This window comes from Sphaerodactylus townsendi, linkage group LG06 (assembly GCF_021028975.2).
Source record: "Sphaerodactylus townsendi isolate TG3544 linkage group LG06, MPM_Stown_v2.3, whole genome shotgun sequence".
Taxonomy (NCBI): Eukaryota; Metazoa; Chordata; class Lepidosauria; order Squamata; family Sphaerodactylidae; genus Sphaerodactylus; species Sphaerodactylus townsendi.
The window spans coordinates 50084509-50106500 of NC_059430.1; the positions used below are offsets into that span (position 1 = coordinate 50084509).

General features: G+C 38.5%; 1 protein-coding gene across 4 annotated transcripts in view; it reads right to left on the reverse strand.

The window, feature by feature from the left end:
* The window catches only part of TMTC3 (transmembrane O-mannosyltransferase targeting cadherins 3), a 43147-nt gene that overhangs the window by 12304 nt on the left and 8851 nt on the right, over positions 1–21992 (reverse strand). For all 4 annotated transcript variants that reach the window (XM_048500273.1, XM_048500272.1, XM_048500270.1 and 1 more), the window contains 8 exons: positions 20452–20667; positions 17507–17725; positions 16000–16099; positions 14839–14954; positions 11413–11585; positions 10383–10635; positions 6691–6839; positions 589–709 (listed from right to left, as the gene is read on the reverse strand). In XM_048500273.1, coding sequence (XP_048356230.1) covers positions 589–709; positions 6691–6839; positions 10383–10635; positions 11413–11585; positions 14839–14954; positions 16000–16099; positions 17507–17725; positions 20452–20667 — 1347 coding nt within the window. The remainder of the gene's footprint in view (positions 1–588; positions 710–6690; positions 6840–10382; positions 10636–11412; positions 11586–14838; positions 14955–15999; positions 16100–17506; positions 17726–20451; positions 20668–21992) is intronic.

Genomic DNA, 21992 nt, shown 5'->3' on the forward strand with positions numbered 1-21992 from the left:
GTACAGCTGTGCTCATCAGAGGAAAACCTTCTGAAAGTGCCCCAACATAAAAAAGGGTAAGGAAAATAGCTACTCACACCCAAATAATCAGTTTTGGCTCCCACCATGTGGAACAGCCTACCTGACAAATCAGGGAGGTGCTCACAGTTCTATTGTATGGCAAATGTTTAAGTAGAAGTGGTTGGGAGGGTTTTCTTTTTTTACAAATTTTATTGCACTGTTTACTGCTTAATTGTGAAATCTAGTTTTACTGCACTATTATATGTATCATTTTTTGGCCATCAAGACACATCTGACTTATGGAGATCCCTGGCGGGGGTTTCAAGGCAAGAGATGTCTGGAGATGGTTTGCCATTGCCAGCCCCAGGTCACATCCCTGGTATCCCTTGGAGGTCTCCCATCCAAATATTTGTGAGGGTTGACCCTGCTTCTGAGTTCCGATGAGATCAAGCTAGCCTGGGCAATACAGGTCAGGGCATGTATGTACCATGCTGGTCTTTGTTGCACTGTTTTTATAGTTCTGTCGTTTGCCTTAAGTCTCAGTGAGAAAGGTGGATGATTCATGAAGTAAATGAAGCAAAGTTTTACCTTTAAGGCTGACATGAACAAGGTATACTCAGATTCCCAATCCCAGTTCCTCTGCAGTGTTTTTAAAACATGAATGAACAGCACCAGAGACAGAAAAACCCAGGATAGTTTTCTTAGCATGCTGTGGCAAAATAAGACAGAAATATGTCATTTTAACATTTCCAGTTAGCTACTGGCTGAAAACATCCCCAAAGACATACCAGTGTTAACTTAGACCAACTCCCTGAATTTTTTTTTGCTAGCTATCCCATACCTGATTTATTATTTACATTTCACACCTCAGTGGAGAAGAAACTCTATCACCTGGAAAATTCTGACATGATATTTTAGATATTAAAATAGTAGCAGCTGCCTTTGGGGAAGGAAATGCAAATGCATGCACATTACTTCTATCCTTTTGTATGATGTCTTGGAGGATGTTGATTCACAGGGTCCCCAATGAGTTGGAAATGACTCGATGGCATTTTATCCACACATGATCTCCAACTCACTAATACTACTAAGCAAGCCCTATATCTATAGTTTTATTTCACCTTTTCTCCAAGAAATTCAAAGACGGGTGTGACCCTCACAACAACCCTGTGAGTTAAGCTAAACTGGGAAAAAAATGGCCCAATGTCACCCAGCGAATTTTTAGGTGAGAATTGGGATTTGAATCCAGTCTCTTCACTGCTACTCAAGCATTTTACCAGTCATCATCCAGATGCTTTATAATCTGCACACACATAACACAAGCACAGGGTAAGGATTAGAGATGAGACTGAGTAGTGGAAGAAAACAGGTAGTGGTTGAAGACCATGGAAGATCAGGAAGGTTCAGAAAGAATGGTGACAGTAGTGAATCTTGAAGAGAGAAGCTGGAAAATAGTCCTAGTTCTGAAAGAAGATGCTGCTCAAAGTACAGGGAGACAGCATAACCAAGACGGTAGTCAAAGCTAGAGTATGCAGCAAAGAGCTCCCCACTAGCAAGTTCTCAATTGAATGGTTAAATTTTTTTACCAAAACATGGTAGCCAGTGGGTAGAGTCTACATTACGTTGCAGTTTGAGATGCAGAGCATTTTCCACAAGAATGTAGTATTCACTGCCTTCACTAGGCTTTATTATTAGTGCTGGAGCTGCTAATTAAACACAGTGCTGATAGGGCTTCCCAGCTTTTCCCTATCCCACACAGTAGTCATCTCCCCCATAGACTACTACAGGGTTTTTTAAACATTGCTAATTCAAATTTGTTATTTTTATCTATATAGCATTATATACTACAGCAATTTATCAATTACCAATTTTTTAAAAAAACTTTTCAAAAACTACCTGGTACTGGGAAGTAACTTGCTATTGGGATGGTGGAGACTAGAACTGCAAAGGGATATTAATGGGGAAAGGATCATAAAAAAGCCAGACTTTCCCATTCACTCAGACTTTGTTGTGACCTTTCTGAAAAGGATGGTAATAAAGCAAGTTTAGCAAACACAACATGAAAACCACAGAAAAGTAGAGGTACGTGAAAGGACAATGCTGTGTAGAAGCAGGGATAGAAGACACTTTACATAAGCACCAAAGCCAGACCAAACTTTGAGGGGGAAAACAACACAAAAGATTAACACTATCTCTCATCTGGAAATAAAGAATAGTGCCCTACAATTGAACAAAACTTTTTACTCTATTACTAGCATCTTAACAGAGACTCTTTTCAGAATCTGATGTGTTATATGGTAAATAAGTGCTCACTCTGGATTATCATTTGGGTCAAAGAAAATGTCTGCCATGTAGACCAAAATAGGCCGTTCTCCCACATGGTTGTATTTCAAAGGCAGTATTACTTAAACGGAATTTTGTACAGGTCATACATTTAACCTCCATTCTCAACTCATGTGAGACAACTGCTAGGAAAGCACTTTCCAAACCCATACAAATTGACAAGTGGAAATGAAGCACTTCAACTCTTATTTTGTATATTTTAATGCACACATTACATTATTTATTTATTTATTTATTTATTAGTTCCACTTTTATACCGCCCTCCCCCAAAGGAGTAGTATTAGCAGTATAGAATGTTTTTGGCAGCATGACAATCTGAAATGAAGGCACTGCAAAATGATCAAGCAGTTTGCGGATTGGGAACAGTGGGATAGACTCTATCATTTAATTATATCAGTGCCCACACATTCAGTGGGCAAAGGGTCTCATGAGTAAATGCAAGAGAGTGTAGTATCAGATGAATACAATTCAGGGAGAGAGTGAAATGGTAGAATCCAACCCACTATTCTGACTGACCCTCTCATGCATATCAAGGATAGAGGTTCATTTGTTATTAGCATTTTTTTTTACTCATGCACCTTTTATTGACATATGGCCAATTTGAATTTTGAATCTCTTTGGTAAATATGCAACAGATTATAACAGGCTACATACTATTCATAGCTGCATTTCATTTCTGACCACCTGCTTGTTAATTTACAATTTTGGGTCTGTAACAAACTTAGTGGTTTCAAGGATTAAATAATGTCATTGTCAAATCCATGCAGTATCTGCAGTAAATCAAACATGTTGTTCACAGTATAGGCCAACCACGTAGTACAGGATAATATTGTACAGACAGAATCAGAGGTGGGATCCAGCAGGTTCTCACAGGTTCCCGAGATTAGGTTACTAATTATTTGTGTGTGCCGAGAGGGGGTTACTAATTGGTGATTTTGCCACGTGATTTTCCTTAGTTACGCCCCTCCTCTCAGCAGTAGTGCGCAGAACTTGAAGCAGTCTAGCAGGAGGTGCACCGGCGTGAGTGGCAGCCTGCACCTGCATACATTCGTTTCCCGCCCAAGGACCGGCGCAGTGGCTGCGTCCTTGCCACAGCCCTGCCCAGGAATGCCCCGCCCCTAGAATGCCTGGCCACGCCCCCATCGTGCACCGCCCAGCCCCATTGGCGCTACGCCACAGTTTGAATCTCACCACCATGAGAACCTGTTACTAAAATTTTTGGATCCCACCACTGGACAGAATGCATGATTTGCCAATGTCTGCCAATGTTAAAATTTCATACCCCAACCATATTGACACATTTAATTACATCAGTATTTCTCAACACTACTGGAACAAACAGTTACATGGCAGCACTATGTCTTGTGAAGAATGACACACATTTGTTCAAAGATGTTCACTAGTACTAAATAGCAACCTCAGAAAGCTATGTGGACATGAAAACCATCCATGGCTACATATGAGGAACTGTGGTCCACTTCAAAGCATTTTTTGAAGAAAGATACATTCATTCTGATGCTTGAAGGTTCTGCCTTGGTGAATCTGATCAACACTGCTATTGGTTAATTGTTTCACGAGACTGCCAATTCCTCCACTCCCTTTTTGGTCTTGTACAGAATCAGGTCCTATCACTTACTCCAAGCAAAGTCTGTTGACAAGTGTGAGAGAAGGGAGTCTGCTGCAAAATGCAGAGCAATTCCCAATTCACTGGGGATTAACTTGTTCCTGGGAAGTGTTCCTGTCAGAAGAATGAACTATTGTGCACTCATCTGTGTTCATGTGCATGTCAAGGTCACTGCTGAAATTATGGTGTTGACTGCACTCATTGAAAAAAGAAATACCCCACCTGAAGTACAAAGGTGTAATTGTATAATATAATAATTTGTAAGCATTACTGAAATACTGAAGAGTCTATTTGCGGCATTCATGGATATTAGGGAACTGCTTCAGTCATTGATACCCTGTTTTCCCGAAAATAAGACATACCCTGAAAATAAGACATAGTAGAGATTTTGCTGAAGTGCTAAATATAAAGCATCCCCCGAAAGTAAGATGTAGCAAAGTTTTTGTTTGGAAGCATGTCCGTCAAACAGAACACCAGAGCATGCAGCTGTGGAGCGGAAAAATAAGACATCCCTTGAAAATAAGACATAGCGCATCTTTGGGAGAAAAAATTAATATAAGACACTGTCTTATTTTTGGGGAAACACGGTATAAAAGAAACAATGAAAAAGTCACAGTTACCTGATGCACAGTTAATAGCATCATCCTTCATAGAAAATGGTTTCATTGTTGGAATAGCAGAGATACCTAATCAACACTTTCTTTGTTCTTATTCATTTTAAAAAAAATACAACCCCCCAAATAAACATTAGTTTCTTTGATAGAAAAAGAGATAAAACTAATTACATGGATGCGTTATTACAAAATAATTACAAAAATGTAATTAAGTTGTAATAAATACCTTTGCCCCAAATATGTAGTTGGAAAGAATTGTGGTGGGTTTAAAAGAAAGTTATTGAAAATTGTGCAGGTTGATTTACAGGCTCATGTTTGCATCTGAGAACACTCTCTTTTGTTTGCTCTTCCAATCTGTGTACAGAGAAACTCTATTTGTACATGCCTGATGCTGCAGGTGTGGACTAGGTCTCTCCATTGCAATGAATGGAGATATCTCTTCTAAGGTGGCAGGCAAGTAGTGTATGTGGCTCAGTTCAGATAATTTTCCCTTTATTTTCTGTTTTATGTTAACCATACACCTGAATTGACAAGCAACAACTAGGAACATATGCAAACAAAGGGAAACTAGAGGAGAGCATAAGCTAATAATATTTGTTCCTGGTGCCACGAATGTGCCTCTGAAATGGTTCATGCTGCATGCGATAAAAAGCAACCCTGAGGATCATACACTATCTTTCCTCTAACTCTGCTCATTTTCTCCTTCACTGTCAGCAAATTATGGTTGTCTGATTTTGTAGTTGCTCTCAAAATTACTGTAAAAATGATCACACTGCCATTTGCAATTTAACAAAATGTCTAACTGTGCTTTCCCCACAGAAAGACGTGTGCTTTCCCCACAGAAAGCTTGTCACTATTTTATAAACCATGATTTGGCATTATGCTATGTTCAAGATACCATACCTTTATTTCATTTACATTTTATTTGATTTCTATCCTGCCCCTTTCCTCGCAAAGTCAGCTCAGAGCAGCTAAGAATTCCATGAGTTAGTGACAAAGGTATTATGACAGAACTGAGTGATGGCAAGCCAATATACACTGAGGCCCCTTCCGCGCACACAAAATAATGCGTTTTCAAACCACTTTCACAACTGTTTGCAAGTGGATTTTGCTATTCTGCACAGCTTCAAAGAGCACTGAAAGCAGTTTGAAAGTGCATTATTCTGCATGTGTGGAATGAGCCTGAGAAAACTATGAAGCAACTAGAACTATTAACAGAACTATCCCTTCAGACAGCCATGGATTTGAAACAAATAAGTTCTTGTCAAGTTGTAAATGTATGTATACAGCCAACTGAAACATCTTTCCATCTGCTGATTCTTGCCCATACGATGCTGGTATTGCACAATTTACATTTCAGAAAAGCAGTGGATTATCTACAAAATAAAAACTGAACTCATTTGAAAATAGACTGACATTTATATTGGATAATTGGTTAACGGGGAAAAATCCTCTCTTTCTTTCTCAAACATATGGAATTATAACTGTATAAAGCAAGAGAAATGGGTAGAAAGAGAAAACGAAGCAAGACAGCTGGGCTAACTGGGAGTGTCCATTTCAGGTTGTTTTAAATGCTTTCAAATGACATGTTATATAAAACAATTGGATTAATGTGGGTTGCTCGGGAACAGTTGATATACAGGACGAAAAGCTGGGTAAACATTTTGACAGACTGCTTGAACAACAGTGGTTAGATTCAAGTCCAGTAGCTCCTTAGAGAACAACAAGATTTTCAGGATATAAGCTTTTGAAGACCAAAAACTGTGTCCTTTTAAAAGGACATTTTAAAAGCACTAACAGCTACACAAGACTAGGAAGCAGAATAATTACATTTTTGTTTCAGAAGAAACGAATATTTCATAGGGAGGGAAGCTGTTAAAAGTACAGCTTCCGCTTCTTACTGCAAATAGAGTTACATACAGCAAGGCAGTGCTTAGCCTACAGCCCCCCCTCCCCCCCACATGCTTATAATGTTAATAATGGAATAAGATGATAGAGCCAGTGAAGAGTAAGCCATCGAGACAATTTGCCATGCATGAAACTTCACAACATTAATCGCCATTCAAACCCACATTCCCCCCACCCCACCCGCTGTAACTTTTAACCTACCTGTTGCTTGACAGCTTTCTCCACCCATGGGCTACTAGCATGCAGAATCCCATGCTGGGAACATATAACACTCGCTCTGCTACTACGAAGCCAACAGGAAAAAAAAGATTTGATGCTGGGATGAATGGCAACACTATTAAACAAAGTGCCTAAAAAAGCAAAAACAAAACAAAAACAAAAAGACACACAAACACTAACTAGTAACTCAGAGCTGAGAGTGCTTACAAAGTTATTAAAGAAATCCAAATTTTATTTAGTGCAGCTCAAGTATAAATTTCAATTTTAGAAATATGACAGAACATCTAATGTGAAAGATATGTACCGAGTGCATAGTTCACTAGCTGTCAACCACATTGCTCTCTATATTAAGTGCAGTACAGTAAAATAAATATCATAGACTATGTTTAGAAACAATAAAAGGAATAAGTGAAATAAGTTAGCCATTTCTTATAAAGAACTATGCTTCTCTTGACTGTAAGGAAATGCTCTGTAAAACAGTAAAAATCCAGGGAATTTATGTTTTATTTCATGTAACTAGCTTCCTGATCCCATAATATACCAATAGTTATTACAGCCCCCCATCAAGCTCACAGCAAATTACAGATAGATAATGGTCTCCTGTTCAGGCTTCAGATGCAGAACTGTGCTATACATATACACCTCCATATTCTCTGGACCGAGGCAATAACAGCTGGCAGGATTTTAGCTGATACTAGCAGTGGCCAAAGGATATAAATTTTGCCTTTGGGACACAGCACCATCTCCCTCTAGAACTTAAGCATCCTTTGCCACTTGAGTGTCCCCAACCCAGGCTTTACATGGTAGTGGGAAGGACCAGTCCTTTTGCATTCATCAGTATTATATGAATAATACCTGGAACAGCCTCATCTGTCTGGAGCTCATGTTGAATGAGACATAATTGGAAAGACAATTAAGAGTCCTCTGGCCAATTCCTGCAATACACAGCATCTTCAGCCACACTCTGGCTTTCTGCAATGAGGTAGAGTCTGGGCCCTCTCTTGTATTTTCTGAGCTACTCTAGCATTTCAGGCAGTGATGGTGAAACATGGTCTTGCCTTGGTGATTCAGATCCTTGTCAAAGGTTGGGAAAAAAAGAGGTGTAGTAGCTGCTTTCTATCCCACACTTATGCAGGATCAGGGTACGGAGTCAAGTGCTTGGCTTCTTTTGTGGCAGTGTAAGGTTCCTTAATCGCGTTTATACCTGTTGCCACAATATGAAGGGACCAGCCTAAATTAGGCTGTTATAAAGAACCATTCAGTCACAGTTACATATAACTAGTGCTGTGGGATCTGGAATGATACAAAGCCTTTGAAAAGAAAAACAAGTCACACTTGTCTCTAGCTTGGAGAAATGTAAAGACACACCAATAGGGTCTGCTAAAGAAAAAACAAGGGGAATGCTGGGGCAGAAAGAAAAGGCATCTAGTTCTCTGTTCCCATCCTTAGCAATTGTGTTGAATTACCCTGAGTCAGGTACGCTTGTTTCCTTGGTGCCAGATACTGAACTATTATTTCAGCACCCTACGAGGCCTCCAAATCCTTCAACAAGTTATTCTCATTTAACTTGAAAGATTTTAGAACTGCACTCCTTTTTGTCACACTAGTTAAAGTGTCCCATATAACCACTCCATGTAACACAAATGAGTTAAATCCCTCTGAACTACAAGTTACATTCCTAGCATACCACTGGTGCAGGGTGTCAAAGCTGCAAAAACAAGTGAGCTGTCAAATGAACAAAAGAAATTCACAATTCTTCAAGATTATTCAAATGACTTGGAATACTTCAGAGACTGCTCCTATATTGAAACTAATTAAAATTCTCAGATAGCATCAGTTTCCAGAATTCTTGCCATTTGTTTCATTCATTCCTAGAACAAGTGTGTTAACGCATAACGTTCACTATGTTTCCAGTAGTGGAGATATGACATCATTGTGGTCTGATGAAAAGCTGATTTTGCTTGTTACAAAGGGATAATAAGACTACATGCAACATCTGCAAATGCAATGCGGCACTGCAAAGCAGACGATATGAAGTTAAATATATGCCATAAAACTGGGCAAAGAAAAAGCAAACAAGTTTAATTCTTGGTAAGCATAATGTAACATATGCAACTAATAATCTTGACTACAGATAAACAATGTATCAATCTGATAGCTACCAACAGCATTTTTGAGTGCTGAACTAAGGCAGCTTTACTTGTTGCAATGTTCAAGAACAAAACACAACGTTCTGGGAAGCCTGATAAACAGAGAAAAAGGTATCATAATCTGTATGCATGAATACTGTAAACTACGTAAGAGCCTGGACAACAAGATGTTGTCTGAGGCAACCAAAGTTGGCAATAAAACGGGCTCTTATTTTCATACATATCAGATGCTACTAATTCCAGTCCTCCCCTTATATACACAGAACTGGGACTCATTCAGCTACTGGAACCAAGGAAGCAAAGATGTTGAGAGCTGGGGAGCAGAACAGGTTACAGATAGTACAGGAACTGATTAGTATAATAGTGAGACCAGGCAACATAAGCACCTCTGGTGTATTTGCCCCTAAGGGATACTCAGTCCATTCACAAAGCTATTAAAGGGGAGAATTGTATTACCTTCTTTTAACCAGTTTAAGCAGTACTTTAAGGAAGAATGCTAATATAGACTAATGCATCTCCATTTTCTGATAAATGGCCCTTGAGGCAATTTCATTTGTCTGGCATTATACTTGAAAAGCTTTTCAGATGCAGATTCATAATAAAGACGTCTGCAAAAAGGTTCCATTTAAAAACAAATTCTTGATTTAATGGGAGAAACACCCAGAGTGAAAAAACCAGACATCTTAATAAGGAAACTAAACTGATAATGTCAAATCAAAGAATTTGGCATTTATTTTTCTCTGTGATCTTTGCTCCTTCCTCTAAGTCATGCAGTTCATCAGAGCTCAGGATTTCTAAATAGTGGGCCTAAACCTGCTAACCCAATCTGAATAATGTACACTATTTTTTAAAGCAATGACTTATAACATAGTTTCTTTCTTGTAAGACAACCATATGAGACAGGCCATCTGTTCCGGGCATTTGAAGATAAATCGTTATGATTTCCTGTAGGAAAAAACTACTTCCAAATAGTCAGGCAAATCTCCCATGGCTGCAAGTATAGCACTATATATGCAGCTGCCATTTTACTGCTTGTGTTTACACAGAGCTGCACTATTGCAACTGCATATACACTTCTTATTTGAGCCTTGGTATGCTATTAGCTCCTCAAAGGTTAAAGGTGAAGCAAGGAGAACCTTATATACAGCCCCCAATGCACTGTTCTTTTTAACACAGGGCTACACTATGCTATTGGCACATGGGGCTGTCTCTTTTCTAACTGTAAATAAGATATTCAATGACTAGAAGGGAAACAGAAAACTCCACTGTTGACAGCTTGCTTGGCCTGGACACCAGCTGAATATTTTCTTTCATGTACATTAGCAGCTGCAGAGAAACAGGATGAGAAAATGGAGCAGGGGCAGAATGACTACACTCAAAATATCCAATAGTCAAATTGGTCAAGAGGATTTTTTTCTGCCGCTGTTGGGCTATAATCTCTATTCTTAAAACACAATTCTAGCACACAATATAACATTGATTTTGTTGAATGTCAGATTTAGTACTATAAAATATCTTTCTTACCATTAGTACAGTCTTAGAAGAATCCCCAGGATACCGCAGACTGAAAACGAGCAAAGATCCCAAAAAACAGAAGAAGGTGATTGTAGAAATGTTCCTTACATCTAGAAGAGTCTCTACCAGTGGTATCGTGCCCATTGTCCAATCACAACACAACTCTGAAGGATTTAGAAGCAACCAAGCATTTACAGGAAGGAGGTAGTTGAAAGTGAGCTGCCTTGCAGGAGCAGGGCTTACGGCGGCTGGGTTATCAAACCTAATTAAAAGGAAAAAAAACACAACCACTTAAAACCCTCCAAAAGGCAATTCCATGATGCTACAATGGCAAATTTTGACTTAAGAGTCACTGGAATATAAGAAGAGAATGTTAAAGAAAATGGAAAAAAATATATTTGCAGAGTTTGAAACTGTTCCTAGAGATTCTCTGAAAACCATGGGAGTCCTTGGCATACAAAATGTAAGGTAGCAGAGAATTCAGAAGACTGCTCTGAAGTCAGGCAAAGGGGACAGGAACACATTTAGGCACCTTCTCCCTTCCTACTGTCCTGTTTGATATTTATTTGTATATGCCCAACTTTAAGAGCATATTTTAAAACTTGAATAATAAAACAACATTTGTCAGTATCCAAAAAAAAAACTCTTTAATGCAGACTTTTTATTCCATCATTAAGAATGTATTTACATATTTAGCTCTTCTTATAGCTAGTACTTTGCCACCATGGTATGGCACTGAAATTTGTTTCCTATTGCAGCGAAATATCTATTTTCAGACACATTTTCACAGCAAAATATTGAAAAGATAATGGGCGTCCCCTGTGAAAGCACGGAGTCATCACCCTCATGGGGTCATGCCACATCGTGACATTGCCTACCCCTGTACTAGGCAGACTATGTTTACAGGGTGGTTTACCAGTGCCTTTCCCAGTCATCTGCAATAAATACAAACAGTATATATCTTCTAGGGAATTCTATTGTCTATCATTGACCCTAAACATTTTAGAAGAATTCAATACAATTCAATACTGGATTTTACCTTGTAAACACTGGCAATTGGGACTGTATAACCTGGACTCTGATCACAACAAGCAGTAGTGTACTGAACATCAGAACAATTAGTTTCAACAGCATTTGAAGCATGCAGTAAGGAATACTGCCTTTGCCTTGGAGAATCTGTAATACTGTATCCCACAGAATAGGCAAGGTGTACTAAAGAGAGAAAACTAAAGTTAGCTTTCAAAGAAAGCACCACTCAATACTCTGTACTAACAGCTTAAACTTACACATTAGCTACATCAATTTATTTCTTCAGTTCACAGGCCACTTTTCAATTCTGTGTTCCAAAAGCACCATACAATAAGATAAAACGTTTGATATCAATACAACAACTTAGACAAAACTACCATGAGGTGGAATAAAGTAAGAATAGTCAGTGCATTTGTTTGATTGATTAGCATCACTATCTTTTATATGAATCCTGACTGCTTGGCAGATGTTATAGCTATTGCAGCCACTCAAAGCAGTTTTGATAGCGATTATGTGATTGTGGAGACATGTGATATTCCTGATTCCACAAGTATCTATGGTTTGCAGGAGACCTGTTACCTGGACAGGGCAAAGGGCATTCCAGGGCAGTACATCAGCAACACATACAACAACTTTAGTAACAGTCAAATTTAAGGATGTTTTTGTTGGTTTAGTACAGGGGTAGGGAACCTGCGGCTCTCCAGATGTTCAGGAACTACAATTCCCATCAGCCTCTGTCAGCATGGCCAATTGGCCATGCTGGTAGGGGCTGATGGGAATTGTAGTTCCTGAACATCTGGAGAGCCGCAGGTTCCCTACCCCTGGTTTAGTACAATTCCCCATTATTACATTTTTAAAATTAAAGAGCTGAACAGCAGTTTTCCTGTATGCAAGTGAAAAAAATATCAGAAAAGCTACTACTTTTTTTTAGCAAGATCCAGCCTAATGAAATACATTACTGTTGACTTGTACAGGACAACTAAAGTATACATTTCCACTTGAAGATAAAAGCAAGAAAATAAGAGTCACCAGTATATACAATTCAATAGCGAATACCCTAAACCACTTCTGAATGACACATTAAATATTTCTCACAGAGATTCATGACCCAATTAGCAAAAGTGGTTAATATTCTGTGGATTATATTTTTTTATTTTTTATTAGATTTTGTAGACCGCCTCATCCCCAAAGGGCTCTAAGTGGTTCACAATACAAGAAAGACCAATAAATTACTTAAAAACATCTAAAAACATGTAAAGTTCTATATGCAGCATATCAATTCCAATAATAACAGTCTAACTACCCATATTGGTGGCACCCAGTCTTAAGGCTGGGAGGGGCTGGCAGAACCCAAAGATGAAACCAGTGTGGGTACTGCCAGAGATGACAAACCATGGCAGGGCCTCACAAGGGGGCAGCCAATACCATTATATACCCTACATTTTAAACAGAACAAAGTACCTTTTTATTTTTAGCAAACTGCCGATTTGTAGTCTAGGGTTGACCTTATGACTAGAAAACAAAGATCTGGTAATGGATCAGTTGAATATTTTTAAACTATCAGCTTCATTGGAACAAAAATGCTTTAATCTGTGTTTGATACTTATAAAAGTTAGTGCATTACATGGCTTCAAAACAACTTTTAAAAAAGTTAATGAACTACTGGCAGTATTAACAAAGTGATGTAGAATTTATGTAAATATAAACAATTCATTGATACTGAATTGGCTTTTATCCTGGAATCCCAGAGGTCATCCTACAATTTGAAACTGCATAATATAAAACAAATCAAGGCTACATAAGAAACTATTGAAAAGCAAAAGATACTTTTAAAAAGGTAGCTACATCAAACTGGACAGTTTTTTAAGATGTGGTCAGGGGTAGCCCTAGAGAGTATCCAAAATAATTACATACACATTTAAAGATGCATGAAAAGATGGCCAGTGAAAAGTGCTTGCTGTAGGGCTCCTCAAGCTTTCCCTAACAAATAACACCACCATGTAAGGGAAACTGTGACCTACACAGGGTCATTCCTGGCTTCAGACACCAACACCATAAACAGTGAAGTAAATCATCACAGTTGACCATGTTTGATGGGCATGTCAACCTCCACCACACATTCAGTTTGCTAATACAGCATGTCGTTTTTCAAATTATCTTCTAACACAACTGTAGTTTCATTTCTAGGCATATTGTCTGGATCTTACTTCTTAGCAAGCACACATACAATCAGGCCATAATGGGAATGGCAGAATGCACTACATAATCTCATACATGGTACACATCAAGTTGTTGCTGAAAGTGATGAAATGAAGAACATGCAAATGTTTTTAAACTATACTAAAACACACAAACTATTTATATTTCTCTAAAGAACTGATGCAAGAAGGCATTTCAGGGAGAGCATGTTTTCCTATTTAATTTGAAGAACTTGAAAGGAAAATTATTTTTGTCTCTCCTTGCCACTATTATAGCTTTTAAATGTAGATTAAAACCAAGTCTCAAAGCACACACACAGTTTTGAATTAAAACATTTATTTTGCCAGCTTGGTTGGATGTCTGTATAAATTTCCTTGTCAGCTTTTTACACACATTGTTGAGTATTTATTTAATGGCTTAGACTCTCATGCCCCAGGAAGGAATCTCTACAGCACTCAAGAAGCTGTACTCTTACCCAGACCTCTCTCAAAGACCCCAAAGTGAAGCTACAGTCAGGAGTTGGGTGGAATTATGCTAACAAGAATAGAATGAATTAGTGGACTCGAGGTTACCTGCCATGATTCCAGTTTGGCTGTTTATAGACCATCACATTTTGGCAAACATATAGAAGGCAATGTGAAGGGCTTCCAAACTAAAACCAAAGTCTTCGACAATACATAAAACCAAAGTGTTTCTATGCACCAGTGAAGTTGTGTGGAAGAAAGGCAGGGTGGGTAAGACTTGAGAATACTCTGTGTCACCAAGATGTTCGTCAGTGACAAGTCTATTAGGAATTGAATTTTGTAACAATATTCATCAGTCTTTGCTCTGGAAAAGATCTCATCATTGTGATTTTATGGGGCACTGCAAATGCCTCACAAACCTTTAGTGATCCTGGACAACACCTTAAGATCTACTGCAGTGCTGGCAAATGAGTGTGGTAAATTGTACAATTTAGGCCATATATTATTCAATATATATATTTTCAACAGGTCTGCTCCAGAACAGAGAGTTGGATGACATCCCTTTCTGTTCTGCAAGGCCATTGCACATTTTGAGGACTCATTCAGATATATTGATGAAATACTCTAAGTGAACATGGGAATATGGCTTGCAATTAAGTAATGAGAAAGCATAACCAAGGCAAACAAATCTAAGGGAATGCTGTCTTGTCAGTTCAGTGTATAAACACTGTATATAATCACTGACTTAAAAATAGATTTCACAAGTTTCTTACCCCTTGAGCCATAAATACTTCATAGACACAACATATTCCCACCACTGTTATTCCTTGTTCCTTGCATAATGTAGCAACTGCCACCAAAAACACAGTCAGTGCAATGGGAGTCCAAACTGCAATAATAAGATACAGAAACTGTTAGCCTTCCTAACATTGAGGAAAGTGGATTTACAGTCTATGTGTACTGCGAGAATGACTGGAAATATAGGATGAACTGCGAGTTACTGTCAATTTTCTCATTCTTTTATGCATTGAACATGCTGAACAAACCCATTTTGCCAGCTGCAAAGATTATGACTGTTCATGCTGCATTCTAAGTATTCATAATAATGCAATTGTGACCAAATATGCTTTAGATTTTTAAAATGTGAAGTTCTAATATACAGTGTACAGTACCCTTATACAGGTTACACAGTTTTTCAAGCAGCCACAAAGGCTAGTTTAAAGTACCGCAAACTTCTTTTCATGGGTCTTCCTCTGGCCTACAAACTTCAACTGGTACCAAATGGAGTAGATAGGCTATCTGCTGTCTAACAGTGCAATTCTATGAAGAGTTACTCAGGTCTAAGCCCACTGAAACAAATGGAGTAACTCTCCTTAGGATTGCATTGTAAGTTAGCGAGATCTTATTATGTCAGTTTTTTTAAAAGGTGCACTGGTGTCCAGACAACTTCTGTATTCATAAAGCTTTATGAGGCTTCAAGTTCAGGGTATATGAACGGAAACTTTTTCCATAAGGATCTGCCAGCACGAGGAAGCAAACTAGGTAGGAATCAGAGATAGGGCTTTCTCTGGAAGTATGCAAGCATTGTAGAATTGAATTGAGAATCCCTGATGGTGGCAACCAGTGAACAGGATATATGGATTCAAGAACAAGCTCGCAGCACATTTAAGACTAACCTATTTCCTGTGGCAAAAGGCTTCTAACAAATACATTTGTTAGTTTAGTTTGCTATAAGAATAATGTGTTTAAGGCAGCTGCAGGATGCATTATTGAGACTCCACAGCCACCGGAAAAATGGTACATTATGGATAAACAGCCAATAGGGCAGTTTAGATATTTTGGACTTGTGTATTCATTTTCCCTTAGAATCTGTAATTATCTTAACATATTCATAGTGAAAAAATATACATGTGCAACTGACAACAGGTATTTACCGATAGTGTTTTCTGGTCCTTTTGATCTGGTATATGACAAAAATGCAGTGAGGAAAAAAATAGATGAGAGAAGCTCTGCTCTGCCCACTACTCCAGTTACCTAAATAGAAGACAAGATCACACTAATTAATAAATCAAATCAGAATGTTAAATTAGTGATGAGCCAGTAACACAAGAAAGGAACAAACAACACAGGATAGTATTGTCGAAGGCTTTCACGGCTTGTTGCCCTGCATGAAAAAGACACTGAGAATTAACAAAGCTTGGCTACCAGTACTTAAAAACACCCAAAGGAAACCCCAAGGGCACACTAAGTTCATGAACAATGGACTCCACCCAAACACAGGATTTGCATTCACCAATATTGCTGCTGTTGCAGGGCATGAAAATGTGAATCACTCCCTGTAAGCCCCACCCACAATACAATACTATCAACCACATCTTTGCATAACAAGTTCCACCCAAACACTTACTGATTGGTTCCCCCACTCTGGGACATGGACAATATATACCCCAAACATTCCCTTCTCTCTGGACACAGACTTCCCTCTGTGATACACCTCTGAAGATACCAGCCACAGATGCAAGCAAAATGTTAGGAACAAGATCCACCATACCAAGGCCACACAGCCTGGAAAACCCACCACAACCAATACAGGATAGATCTATTATTTTAGGTGTAACCAAAGCAAACTCAAAAACTTGAAAGCTATAAACTTTCACTTTAAAAAGTGACACAAGAAGGACACAAGAAAAGAATTAGAATGCCCCCATGTGGCTCACATATGGAAGTACATCTTTTCTAATTAGAATTTTGTATGTGTGCATAAAAAGTGCTTGTATGGTTTTCAAGGCAATAGACTAACAGAAGTGACTTGCCATTGCCTTTCTCTGCATAGTGGTCCCTGAATTCCTTGGTGGTCTCCCATTCAAATACCAACCAGGGTTTACCTTACTTAGCATCCAAGATCTGACAAGATCTGGCTAGGTGAGGTTATCCGGATCTACATAAATGATCAAGAATAAATGCTATCAGAGTAGTGAGGGTTAATTTATTGATGTTTCACAGGTGCGACAAATACTAAAACAGCAACAAGTGAAGGGAACAAATACATTATTTAGAGCTGGATGGTGACAAAGCTTCATGCCTACCACTGATCAGCCAGGCTCGGACGTTTTCATTTTAATTTCACTGTTAAACTTTATGCTAATTGACATATCTTGCAGACTTCAATATGGCTGATTCATCAGAATGTTTTAATGTCTACCAATAGGCTGTCTGTTCACAATATTGCATGATACTTCTAGAAAAGGAAAGATTGAGACCATAGATATAATTATATCAGGTAAAATGCCTAATTTTTACCAGTTCCTTTCAAGATTAATTAAATGTACACATTTCTGAACTTCATCCACTCCTAGCCCTTAGAATGTTTAAGCCCTTTTGTTTCACTATGTGTTTAACAATTTTAGCATGAATCAATGCAGTCTTTTCAGGATTACTTACAGCTTCAGTATGTATTGGATGTACTGCAAACAATAGGGATGCAACCACACTGCTTCTGCTGTCCAAGAAAAGCTTACAGACCTTGAGGAAGACTATACAAACAACTGTGTGGAAGATGATGTTCAGGAGATGATAAGAAACAGCATTTAATTCACTGAACAGGTAATTCAAACGAAAGGTGAGGACAGTGAGTGGCCGATACGATTTATGACTCCTCTCCTAAAAAAACACACACACAAACTCATAAGAATCAAAGGTATAAATGGTTTGTTTCAGTCAATCAGTAACAATTTATAAATCTGATCCAAACACCAATAATAGAATAAGCAACTTAATTTCTTTCTTGAAGAAGAAAATTGCATGAGTCTATCTGGAGCTCAGAATCAGGGTCACTGAATTCCAGAATTCAAAAGTTTGAACAACAAATCACAAAGGGCAAGTGCTTCTAGTGAATGCTGCCCAGGCCAGGGTATCCACAAAGATCTCATTCTGCAAGTTCTTTACAAATTGCATGGAATTCTGAATAGTTCTTTGTTGTACAAACTGCAGCCACTTCTAAAGCTCAGCATAACACAAACCCTTCAGAAGATCTGAAACAGACAGGGAGATTCTTTCACATTCTACAGAGGTTCTGATACACCCATCCTGCTTTCGCCGGATGAAAAGTTCAGCAGTACATGAAGGACCCTCCCCAAGTTCTGGACATGCTTTACAGGATTTGGGAAGGGAGAAGGGCTGTTGGTGAGTACAAATAGTAGCTTGGCTACTGATTGTTTTGAACCCTATTTCAAGTCCATTTCAATGCAAAGAGAGCCCCGCTGGCAGATCTCTACCAGAAACAGCAATACACCCGTGCCAGAGAAGGGGAAAAAGAAATTAAAAAGAGGGCAAGTAGAATGTACTCCAGCTTAACTGATCACACCAAACCTTGAGGATACACATACAGGTGGGCCTTGGTACTTGCGAAGAACTCTTAGAATATATTAAGTAGTCACCACTATAGAGCTCTCTTGTGGCTTCTTTACTGCTGTTACTACTGCTGGACAAAACTACATTTTCTTGGATGCTTTGGAATTTCAGTTATTAAGGGGAGCGTGGCTCCAACAAGGGAGCATCTGCTTTGCATGCAAAAAGTCCCAAATTCTATCCCAAATATATTCATTTAAAAGGAGTGGGTAGTAGATGATTTTCTACCTGTGGCTTTATGTAGCCTTTTAGATGTTCAAACAGCCTTGATTCTGTACTAAGGAACGGCTTATGAGAAAAACTAGGGAGAACCACAATTGAGTGGAGGATTTTGAGTTAATGCAAAGACTTTGTGAACCCTCAGCTGCCCAGGTTTGTTGTAGTTCTGAAGGACATCTGTCTAATTTCTTTTCTTCACAGAAAGCAATAAGATGGGGTGTTGCTGGCTCCCATTATGTTTAACCTTTATATTAATGGCATGGTCCCCAGATTAAATAACCAACAATTCCATTTCCCTGTATTGGCCCCCAGCTCCTATTTCAACCTTACTGTATGCTGACAACACATTGTGAGTTTCTAGAATCTCAGAAGATTTATGCTGACTTCTGACCTCTTTCTCAGAGTATTGTTGTTGAGGGTCTGACCATTAGCAAAAATCTAGTGATGCAATTCTCCAGGTCCTCAAGTCAACAGAGATATCTTTGGAGTGGTAATGGTAATTTTCTTAAACAGGTTATCCAGTTTAAATATCTTGGAGTTTATTTTCAGCCTAACATGCTCTGGAGAACCTATATTAAAAATACACAAATCAGGGTGCTTATTGCTATGAAGGCAATAATATGGGGTTTTTAAATTCTAAAAGTAGTCAACAGATTAAATAAACACTTAAGTAAAATTATAACTTCATCCGCCATTTCCTCCTGACTCCCTCCACGTGCTCCTTACTTCCCACTTGTTGCAGCCTGGTCCAGACTAGATGATGAGTGGGGAGTATGGGGCACATGGAGAGGGAGGCAAGAGGAAATGGTGGATAAAGTTACAATTTTACTTATGTGGAACCGGGTATAGCTACTATCACTGTATTTAACAGTAAAGTAGGAGCACCTTTGTGGGTTGAATCCTGTGGAGAATTGATTTATTTCCTTTGAATTATTTTCTTCATAAATTACTGGTGCTCCCATCTGTATTACAAGAGTTTCTCGGAGTGCAGAATTGAGCCTTAGATCCCTTTGATTTGGGTTGTAAACTTGGGCTGCAAGTTTGGATTTGGGCTGCATTTAAATTCCAGATTATGGTTCCATTCTCCATAAGTCAAGCAGATATTTATACCTAATACAAGCTGATTCTTGTCAAAGCTTGTGGAGCAAATTGGTTGTAAGTCATATCCAATTTTTATGAACCTCTATTTATGACATAAAAGATCATGGGCCCTCAGCAGCTGTCTTTAATCTTGAGCTGCTTGCAAAAACTGGATTTTAGTAGCATTATTATAAGAGTCCATAGGTATGTTTACCCTCATACCTAGGTACTGCCACAGTCTCTTCTATCACTTTGACTCCTTACGTTACACACAATTTATGCTGGCTAGATTAAATGCTATTCTGTCAGAGGAGCTACTGGGTCATTTAAATAAGGTGCTGTATTCTGAGAAAGTGTGTCAATGAGGTTCTGATTAAATAGATACCTTTCAACATTCTCTATTCAGCTATGGCCGGTTCAGAACCAAACTGATTGTATGAGAAGCATTAATGTAAAGTTAGATGATCTTCCACCTAAGATCCTGTAGAGCTGAATAGAATTGAACTTAACAGACCAATGATTTGGTTTATAAGGTTCATGTATGTCTGATATTTAGAAAGACCATTACAAGCTGCCACCACAGAAGTCTTACATTTGCAGGTTGAGACTACATATCAAGTATTTGGCTTAGACTTATTTTTTGTTTCAGAAAAACAGTATTTCTACAAGAGGGATATTACCTCAGACATAGGCGTTCCCCAGAAGTCATTGAGAAAGAGGTTTTTTAAAGGCGTAGAAGGATGTAAATCTTTGTTGTCCAAAATGGCTGAAACATCATCAAAAACAAAACCACAAAACAGACTGTTCCAGTAGCAAGCTGTCACCACTCCAACGATCAGTGCAATTTCTTTTGGGCTAACATAAGCCATCTTCTGTACAGTGCTCCCAAGTTGCAACTGAAAAAAACATTAATCATGATTTTAAAATCTCAAATCAGCAGAATCTCCAACTGCAGTCAACATTAATTTAAAGTGATAATATACTTGCTATTGCCACAAGCAACAAAGTTTCCCCCAAACACGTTAGGGCCCAAAAGAGAAGCCCTGCAAGATCAGACAAAGATTTAATCTAGTTTGGCATTCACTCTCCCATTATGGTCAACCAGATGCCTGTGAGAAAGCCAAAAGCAGGGAGCCACCATGATGAAATGGTTACAATATCAAATTAGGATCTGGGAAAGCCAGGTTCAAATCCCCACTCTGCTGTGAAAGCTTGCTAGCTGACCTTGGGTCAGTCACACATGCTCAGCCTATTTTACTCCGTAGGATCATATGATAAACATTATAAGCCGCTTTGGGTAAGGCATAAATGAAGTATATACACAAAAATTAAGGCAACAGACTCTACCTGCTGCTGCTCCTACCACCAGTGCTCAGAGAATACTTTCTCTCATCATGAAGGTTTCATGCTATGCATCAGAGCTGTTAAGAAACCTATTTGCTATGAACTGGTTTGATGCTTCCAACATAACAGTACGCAGGTGAAAAAATGAAGGGTCTTTCAATCTAAACCACGCTGTTCTATTTTCTCACATACCAGATTCTCATATAAGCACAAAAATAATCTTGCTTTATCAATGCTGCCTTGCAAGTGTGGTTCAGAGGTTGCAAAAATGAATCATGAGAAATAACTGGCATTGGGGAGGTAGCTTTGGACCTCAATATAGCAGCTCTGGACTGAAACCACTAATTCAGCACATGTTGGGCAGTGCTGGGTCTGGGACAAACTACTTCTACATTGTGTTACCCTCACTTGTAGGACAAAAATCACTTTTCAGTCTAAATTCCTCAGTTTTTCTTAATTGTATTTAAGCTATGACAAGTGTTGCAGAATGTAAATAAATCTGGGTAACCCTGTTTGTCATAACCGCAATAAAAAGTACCTACCTTTTCCTCCAAATAATTGAGTACTGGAGTCAGGACAAAAAGCAACTGGTGAACAAATGAGTTTATCTGCTATCACCCGACTATCTCAAATTAACATATAGTAATTATAAATATTTCGTGCACATACTCTTGTGTATCATACAACAAAACATATTCTAATTTTTGTGCTACCAAATTCATACACATAGCAAGTAAATTTTGGTTCATGGCTAGGGTTGTATGTTGCATGTGGCCTGAATGTTAACCATGGTACACATATGAATAGATGTTAATAACCCAAGACAAGTCCCAATATTGTTTTTATAAACAGTAATAGTACAGGGAATTATTTCAGT